At 40.6% G+C, this 9,915-nt stretch overlaps 1 protein-coding gene and 1 gene segment (V, D, J or C); one reads left to right on the forward strand and one right to left on the reverse strand.

The window, feature by feature from the left end:
* The window catches only part of LOC111955925 (immunoglobulin kappa variable 3-15-like), a 49,577-nt gene extending 47,812 nt beyond the window's left edge, over nucleotides 1-1,765 (forward strand). Inside the window, 2 exon segments of the V gene segment in view lie at nucleotides 830-901; nucleotides 1,104-1,765. Coding sequence covers nucleotides 830-901; nucleotides 1,104-1,423 — 392 coding nt within the window.
* The window catches only part of LOC111956180 (teashirt homolog 1-like), a 445,767-nt gene that overhangs the window by 131,237 nt on the left and 304,615 nt on the right, over nucleotides 1-9,915 (reverse strand). The window lies entirely within an intron of this gene.

Genomic DNA, 9,915 nt, shown 5'->3' on the forward strand with positions numbered 1-9,915 from the left:
AAGAGAGAGATCTGTAGTGCAATTGATATTGCGTCATCTGTGGATTTGTTGGGCGTATGCAAATTGGAGCGGGTCTAGGGTGTCCGGGAGGATGCTGTTGTCAGCCATGACTAGCCTTTCAAAGCACTTCATGCTACTGACGTGAGTGCCACAGGCGGTAATCATTAGGCATGTTACCTTCTTCCTTGGGCACAGGGACTATGGTGGTCTGCTTGAAACATGTAGGTATTACAGACTCGGTCAGGGAGAGGTTGAAAATGTCAGTGAAGACACTTGACAGTTTGGTCACGCATGCTTTGAGTAAACGTCCTGGTAATCCGTCTGGCCTAGCGGCTTTGTGAATGTTGATCTGTTTAAAAGTTTTGTTCACATCGGCTACTGAGAGCGTTATCACCAAGAACAGCTGGTGCTCTCATGCATGCTTCAGTGTTGCTTGCATCGAAGCGAGCATAAAATAAATTTAGCTCGTCTGCAAGGCTCACGTCACTGGCCAGCTCGCGTCTGGGTTTCCCTTTGTAGTCCGTATAGTTTTCAAGCTCTGCCACATCCGACGAGCGTCAGAACCGGTGTAGTAGGATTCAATCTTAATCCTGTATTGACGCTTTGCTTGTTTGATGGTTCATCTGAGGGCATAGTGGGATTTCTTATCAGCMTCCAGATTAGTCTCACAGTAGGCCTAACTTTGAAAATTGKTGACTTCATTTATCTGTGTGTGTGCACGTTGCGTGTATTTGTGTAAATGATGAAAGCTTTGCATATCTGTCSTGCCTCACTGCTTCTCATACTTTTAAAACCCCAGTGTTGATCAGTGACTGTTCACTCCTTTCAGAGCCACTGACACGCAGKACAATGATGATGTCACTGATTCTACTGCTGTGGACACTGGMGCTCCTTGTTCAGGGTGAGAGACACTTTGACTAACTTTGATTCATGATGGGWTTGGCTTCAGAWTTAAACMTAGCTTGTGAATATTGCAGATAATTTTTTTTAATCTTCTGGTTTTGCCTGATATATTTCATGATAGTATTTGGAAAATTAGCCATCTCTATTTMTTTTGATAACCTTACTAATCCGCCATTCTTCACTTTTGTTTTATTTTTCAGAATCATCAGGAGATATAATTCTGACCCAGTCWCCTAAATCTCAGTCTGTTAGTCCAGGAGAGTCTGTCTCTATCAGCTGTACAGCCAGTTCAAGTACTGGTAATAATCTCCAGTGGTACCTGCAGAAACCTGGAGAAGCTCCCAAACTTCTGGTTTATCATGGTGCAACCCGTCAGTCTGGGATTCCAGGTCGTTTCAGTGGGCGTGGATCTGGTAGTCCTTATACTCATTACACTCTGACCATCAGTGGAGTCCAGGCTGAAGATGCAGCAGATTACTACTGTCAGAAGGGTGGCAGCACTCCGTTCACACAGTGTTAGAGCGCCGTACAAAAACCTCCTTCAGCTAAAGAGGAACTACTCTGACTCAACACCTGCAGAGCTACAGAGTCTCCCGTATTCTAGTATTCTAAACACCAATTCTTTTAAATATGACACATACTGTACATATCGCTCAATATATTCTGCAAAAATGTTACATCTTTTTTTAACACACTGGGACCACTAAGGATACAGAGCTGTAGAAAATGCTTTGTTTTGAAGGACATGTTAAATATTATTAGTATTAGTATTAGTAACATCATGAACACCAGTGGGTTTAGAGCACATGGTTTCAGTATTAGTAACATCATGAAGACCAGTGGGTTTAGAGAGTATGGTTCAGTATTAGTAACATCATGAAGACCAGTGGGTTTAGAGCACATGGTTTCAGTATTAGTAACAATCATGAAGACCAGTGGGTTTAGAGTACATGGTTTCAGTATTAGTAACATCATGAAGACGTGGGTTTAGAGCACATGGTTTCAGTATTTGTAACATCATGAAGACCAGTGGGTTTATGAGCACATGGTTTAGTATTAGTAACATCATGAAGATGTTTATGGTAAAACTCATTAAATAATGATATCCAGGCAAAACAATTTAAAATATTGAATGTCTTATTATCTCAACATGTCAGAACCAACAGCTTTACAGTAATAAGGTTCAGAACACATGTGATATGGAACCAAGCAGATCTATTTGACATCAGAATCCGACATATATTCTGTTTTGTTCCACTATGCTATTTAGATGTTTAGTGATGTTATATATTGCAGGCCTCAACCACTACCCTGAGAGCACTTGTTCAGTATATCATGCAGCCCTAGGTTCAATACCAATCAAAAAACATCTTACACATCATTGTGATCTTACAGCGCCGTTGGCTGGTCGTCATTGACCTTGCGTTGGCTTAAACACTGGTATACAGGATTTATAAGGCCATACTGGGTAAAATGCCACTTTATCTCTGTTCTTTTTAAAAATGAATCAGGTCGGTAAATAAATATAAATTACGTGTCCATTCTCATTTGCTACTAGCAGTACCAAGAATTAGAACAGGTCATGGTAGAAGTTCTAGTTATTCAGCTCCAGGTCCTTGAATTCTCTCTCCTAGACATTTGAAATATTTTTATGATCTTGTCACGTTTGTGAGTTAAACACTTGATCGATGTAAATATCATAAAGAGTGTAATTGTCTTTAGAACGTGTGTTTATAATGTTTTTTAGTCATGACATAATATGTAATTATTGTACTGTATGTGGTCTATAGTGTTGTTTAATGTTGTGTTAGTGTATGTAAGTTGTTTTGTCTGAAAAAAAAAGCTAAAAGTTCCAGCATGAGGAAGTATTCCCACACAGGGTCCAGCCCAGCACAAGTGTGCTAGTCACCTCCCAGGTGTTGCTGAGGGGAGGCCCTTGTTGGCCAGCCACATGACCGTCAGAGTGGGACGAACGCCACCTAGAAGGACAGGTGGGACGTTAGGGAGAGGGGAGCTGTCAATCAATCACCAGACTGATACGACAATAATGATGCAGCAGTTTTACATCTTAGCTGTTAATTAAATGTTGTTTTCTATTAGTAGGTTTCTCGTTCCTCAAACACACAGTTTATCAGTATTTCTGTCACTCTTTCACTTCTCCTTTGAGTAGCTACTGAAGCATATTATACTACAATGAGATGAAGAAAATATATTCAATTATCTTCCAAAATATGTATTATTTTAAATGAAACATTTCAGCATACTTCTTCCTTATTGTAATGGATAAATCCTAGGAATCAAACTGCATTTTATTATTAAAAAATAATTATTTTAAAGAAAAATCCACCTAATGTATGACCAATTCATACATGATACATTCATTTAAAATCTGTTGAAAAATAAGCCTATGCTGAAGAAGTAAATTCCAGTTTACTGTAACCATCTACAATAATATTACATTTAAAGATGCACTATGCAGAAAGGACTGTCATTTCCTGGTTGCTAAAATTGTAGTTTGACTAATTTCAGCAGATTTGGCAAAACAAGCAAGTATAGTGAATCATTGTACCATCTAAACTGCTGTGAAATATATTTTCCATAACTCAGCAGTTTGAAGCTGGTGTACAAAACCTAAAGTAAAAGATGCAAAAATGAAACTTAAGGATGGGAAGCATAGAAAATGCTCACATAGAATAATCTACCGTTTCTTAGACTTGCTTTCAATAAAATTACAGATCTATAACTCGTGTGAATTTGGTCTTGTTGCTGAAAAGCTACATATTGCAGCTTGAATTTAAAATACATATTCTTTTAATGTTTTCATGATTATCAAAAGAAAATAAAATACAGTTATTCTGTAATTTACGAGACTTTCTATCACAAGTTGAAACCAAAAGTATATTCCTCAGGAGGTTGGAGGCCACCTATTTGGGGAGGACGGTCTAGTGGTTATGGCTGGAGCAGAATAAGTGGAATGGTATCAAACACATGGTATCTCTCTCCTCAGCAGCCTCCACTGATATATTAATAAGACAAGTAGTGTCACGCCTGACCTTAGAGAGCCTTTTTATGTTCTCTATTTGGTCTGGTCAGGGTGTGATTTGGGGTGGGCATTCTATGTTGTTTTCTATGATTTTGTGTTTCTATGTTTTGACGGGTATGGTTCTCAATCAGGGACAGCTGTCTATCATTGTCTCTGATTGGGAACCATACTTAGGTAGCCCTCCTTTCAGTGTGGGAATTTGACCATGTTAGTGGCACGGGCATTTTTGTATGGTTTATTGTTTTTGTTGGCGTCATTCCAAAAATAAAAGTAATGAACGCTCACTACGCTGCGCTTTGGTCCAGTTCTTCCTTCAACGACGGCCGTGACAGGAGGTGCCTTCCTTGAGCATGAAAGTGCCGCATAGGGGTGGAGGAAGCAACACATGTAGGATCTTAAGAGACAAGGATTGCATCTACATACTGCTTAACAGCTATACACGACTGAAATAATTATGTTTTGTGAATGAGTTGATAATGTGGTAACTATTTGGGTTGGTAATCAAAAGTGTTTGTTTGCGAGTTGATTCAATTGGGTTTTCAGAAAGTACTCTGCTTGGTGAGGGCATATCTTCAGATGTGAGGAAGATCATAGCATGCGTATATAGTTCTGGCGGCCTCTAAAATGAAGAATTAAGGGTTTATAAAACCTAGTGTGGATAATCAAACTTGAATCGTGTAACCAACCTTCTTCACTGTTGTCTTAAATGTCAAGTTGGATCAAAATGAGCTTGAGATCCCTGCGAGAATAGACAGAACTTTCAGATTCTCCCCATTAAGAACAGCTTGTTGGAAAGAATCATTAAGTTTCTTATGATTGAAGTACAGAAAAAGCAGTCTTGTTGATATTTAATACCGGCGAAGAATCAATTTCTCATCCATTGTTAGACTGTGTACATAGCTTCAGTTAATCTTGTAAACCATTTTTTTGGAGTGTGACATCATGGAATTCGCATGTCTGCATCATCTGCATGTTGAACTTGTGGGCAAGCGTGTGGAGATAATTTAGTATGATGGCTAACCAGAAGGGGGCCTTAATATTGACCCTTTGTGGGACCAAGTGTTATTGTAAAGAAAGTCTTGACAGTGTCCTACGATAGAAACCCTTTGATCTTCTGTTTGTCAGATAGGTAATACATCTAACTTATATTGTCACAAATGAATGTATAGTTTTACGTAGCCATGAAAAGACCTGAGAGTGAAGTCCCAACTTGAACTGTCATGCAGTTTATTGTTGAGCGTGAAGTTTTTTTCCTGGGGTTTTTTCCTTCAGCCTTAGTCAGAACACACAGTGCCCCAGTCCCAGAAGGGTTTCGAGGCTGGGAAGATTGGGTTGAAGCTGGTTGCTATGGTTAAAGTGACTATTTGCAATGGGCAGGGTTGACTGCATTACACTCCAGAATAGAGCAGCACAGTAGCCAGATGTTCACCTGTCCCAGAGAGTTGCAGTGAGTTGAGAGAACATGGCGTTCAGTAATTAGTAACTATATGAAGGCAGTGAGTTTAAAGCACATGGCGCTTAGTATGAGTCATGACTGTAGATATCTTTTACTGATTGAAACCAAATTTGGCCCATCGGAGCTAATGCATCGTCATACACTGGTCTTTGCTGTAAAGTATTCACATGACCATTTGACTGTTTCCATATTTTGTTGTTTAAAAGCATATATCTTTAAAAAAGTTGATTCCATACTTCGGAGATTCTGACCATAAAAGAATACGCCCGTCATATGATGTCAAGGTGGATATGTTTTTAGACATTTCTTTACAAATTAATAACAAATGAGCATAGTAGTTCACCACTTTTCTTTGCAAGGTCTAAATAAGTTCAGGACTGTAAAATTGTGCCTCAACAGAGCTCACATAATAAGTTGCATGGACTCGAAGCTCTTGTGGCAATAATAGTGTTTAAAGTTGATTTTGCAATTGAATACCTCATCTCTGTACTCCACACATATAATTTCTGTTAAGGTCCCTCAGGTGAGGCAGTTAATTTATGGGATACACAGATCTTACTATAAGACCCTGTGAGGTTTTTCAATGCCTCAAAACGAAGGGTATTACTGGTAGACTGGTGTAAGAGATAATATCGTGGCAGGCGGGTCTAAGAAATCACGACATAAAGCGAACCAGCCACGTCGGGACAACTACGTTTGTTCTCCGGACAAGCTAAACACCTTCTTCGCCGCCTTTGAGGATAATACAGTGCCCGTAAGATCATTTCTGTCATCACGAAGTGCTTTGAGAGGCTAGTTAGGATCATATACCTGTACTTACCTGACCCTAGCCGCACTTCAATTCTGCTAATGCCCAATAGATCCACAGACGATGCATTGCATCGCACGCCACTGCCTATCTATCTGGATCAGAGGAATACTACTCAGGAAGCTATCATTGACTACATTCAGCCATCAACACCCTAGTACCTCCCATCTGGGCCCTGGGTCTGACCACTGCCTTGTTGCAACTGGGTCTGGACTTCCTGACGGGCTTCCCAAGTGGTGAGGTAGGAAACGAACACCTCCACTTCGCTGATCTCTACAGGGGCCACAGGGTTGCGTGCTCAACCCATTCTTACTCCCGTTCACCCATGACTGGGTGGCAACTCATTCATCAAGTTTGGCAGGCGACAACATGTAGTAAGCCTGATTACCAACAATGACGAACAACCTACAGGGAGAGGTGAGGCTGGCAGAGTGGGTGCTAGAAATAACCTCTTCGTCAACGTCAACAAAACAAAGAGGCTGATCGTGGACTTCAGGAAACAGCAGATAGTGACACACCTTATCCACATGACTGGGACTTGCAGTGGTGAAAGTGGAAGCTTAAGTTCTCGGCATACACATCACTGACAATCATAAATGGTTAACCCACAAGACAGTGCTGGTGAGACGAAGGTGCAGAAGATCAGCGCCTTTTATCACCTCTCCATCCAGGCTGAAGAAAATCAGCTTGGGCCCTAAAGACCTCACAAACTTTTACAGATGCACAATTGTGACCTGTTTCAGGAAACTAGCCATACTGCTCACAAAGTCGAACGACTTCACAGGCGAGCCATCTTGAAAATGTTGTATTTTCTTTTAGGGCAAAAATGCGTTTTTTTGCGGCAGACAAAGCTCAAATACGACTTGAAGCTTTTCAACCTCACCACTCCAGTCGCGTCGATGTGGTTAGGGCTGTGCTCTCTGCTGTTTCTGTAAGTCACGATCCAGCTCCGTTCATGTCACTTAATACAAAACTTCTATGCCTGTAAATACGAATTCAAATTGTTAATTATGGGACTTTTGGTAAACCAATAAGTCAGGCAACTCCACTAGCCCATGATTGGTGAGATATATGAGTGGGCTGGACAATGCTGAGAGAGGAGTTTGGATTGGTCTGCAATAAGGGCTTCTGTCTATTTGAGCTCAATCTGTGTTGGTAATCTTGTCAATTGTGATTTAAAAAAAATGTAACTGGCATAGTGTTTTGCTCTCTCCACTTTGTGGAGGATCGGTTTTCTGGAAATCAGTTGGAATTAGAGTCTGATAGCTAAAAGATGGCGAAAAACACCTGTTCAGGATTATGTCTTCAAACTAAGGGCATTTTGGGTGGCATGGTTCCACGACAGGGAGATGCATCCATCATGCTCATGATGATGTATACGGGTACAATAGTCTAGGCTAGCTACATTTTCAGATATCTTACACGTTTCTAAGTTTTGACAGAAAAGTGGTTTAATTTCCGAAAGCTACACGTGTATGTTAGCCTAGCTAACGTTACTTTGGCCTGGCTCCTAGCTAGTGCTACGTGTATGAACGTTATAGCATTGTTGTTTTATTAACTAGGCTAACATTAGCTGGCTGGCGCTTGTGATATTTACACGTTGTTTGCAATAGTAGGTTCATTGTTTTTAACCTAGCATGTATTAAGTTGGCCTTTAAGCGACGTCAGTAGATTATTTTTTCCATATCTTTCCCAACTTCAGATAATTAGCTACCAAGCCATTTCCAGTTAGAGCAGCTTGCCTAACTATAATTAGCTGTTCTTGCCTGTTGGCAAGGTTGCTAGACTTTAGAAATACAAAAAACTGCTTTAATTTCCTTGGTTTTGATGATCTATATCAACTGGAGGGTACAACGCAGTGGAAGGATGGTGGGAGGAGCTATAGGAGGCGGACTAGTTGATGGCTGGAATGGTATCGATGGAACGGTGGTCAAATGTCGTTTAATATGTTTATGTGTGCTTGATACAGTTCATTTATTATTTATTAACAAATCCTGCTATTACAATTGAGCCGCCTTTCCTATAAAGCTCCTTCCACCAGCCTGACACTGGTACATACAATTTAGGACTCTTTTTTTTTTTTTTTTTTTTTTTTTTTTTTTTTTTTTTTTTTTTTTTTTTTTTTTTTTTTTTTTTTTTAATATTGAGTTGTATCAAGTTGTGGCTGGATGTTACTTTGGGTAGTGGACATTCCTTGAAATACACACGGGAACTGGAGTGTGAAGCCATATATATCATCAATTTCTCAATAGTCTCAAGGCTTAAAATTTAATTAACTGTGTCTCCACTGATTGAAAAGTGGATTAATCCAATGTGACATAATGAAGGGATCATAGCTTAACCGGATTCAGCTGGTCAGTTCTAGTCTGGAAATGAGCAGGTGTTTTTAAATGTTTTCTTGTACTCAGTGTATACAGTTGTTGCAGTTGTACTAAACTCCTTAAGGAAATGAACAAATTTTTTTCTTAAGAGTCAATGGTCTCATTAATTCAAATGAATAATTAAACAAGTAAAGGTAGGCTTAATAACCTATATATATAATATATATATATATATATTTGAGAATTAGGCTGAACGATTAAATGGCTCTAGATTATCAGGAAAAAGCTGGTTCAGGTGTTTGAAAAAAAAAAAAAAATCAAATGCTATATTTCCCCTCACATACGTATGCCCAATATATAATTATTGGTGCCTCTGAACAGTCGAGGATGAATGGTCATCATTCATTTAAAATGACATCCAGACATTGTAAACACATCCAATTGAAACGGTAAAAAAGGTATGGCTTCGGATAATTAAAACACGAGTAAAAATTCAGTCTGTGCTAACTGCTCACTCCAGTTGCTACTGTTACAGTATGATTATCAGGTTATGAAGGTAAGACCCAGATGTGACACCGGTCGATTAAACAATAGTTTAAATATTGCCACAGGGGCCAGGCAATAGACAGGTCAAGGACAAGGCAGGTCAAATTGCAGTGACGTCCAGGGTTGTGGGGTTGACAAGGTACAGGATGTCAGGCAAGCGCTCAGGGTCGGGGCAGCATGGAGTGGTCAGGCAGGCGGGCTCAAGAGACAGGACAGGCAAGGGTCAAAACAGGAGGGCAAGAACAAGAGAAGACGGGGAAAAGCAGGAACTGGAGAAAACCCGTTATTGACATGACAAACAAGACGAACTGGCACAAGACAGACAGAAAAACAACAGTTATAAAATAGAACGAGGGAATATGGGCGAAGATGGGCGACACTGGGAGGTGGGTGGGAGACACTCACAAAGACAGGTGAAAACAGATCAGGGTGTGACAAGTACCCCCTTTAGGGGGCGGCCACCGTGGCCGTCTGGGGTTTCCCTTTTTTAACCTGGGCGGGCTGTAAGCTGGCTGACACCGAGTGCCGGGCGGTTGGATAGTCGAGCGATGAGGCTGGGGTGGGGCGAGGTTCCAGGATGTCTCCTAGCGGGAACACAGCACACTCTCCTCCGGGCCGTAACCCTCCAGTCCACAGTTACTGGAAAAACCTGCCCCGCGTGGTCCGAATCACTCAGTGAGGGTCTTCATCCGTGTATGCGGATGACCAAAAATGTTTCTCTGTCTCAACATACAACACACACACAACACGAGAAAAGCTGAAAAGTTCAGAGGCAGTGGTTTAACGGCCGCCTCCCATTATCATTAAGATTTCTCCACAACAGATGAATGGATCTTCC

Source organism: Salvelinus sp. IW2-2015, linkage group LG31, assembly GCF_002910315.2.
Source record: "Salvelinus sp. IW2-2015 linkage group LG31, ASM291031v2, whole genome shotgun sequence".
Classification (NCBI taxonomy): domain Eukaryota; kingdom Metazoa; phylum Chordata; class Actinopteri; order Salmoniformes; family Salmonidae; genus Salvelinus; species Salvelinus sp. IW2-2015.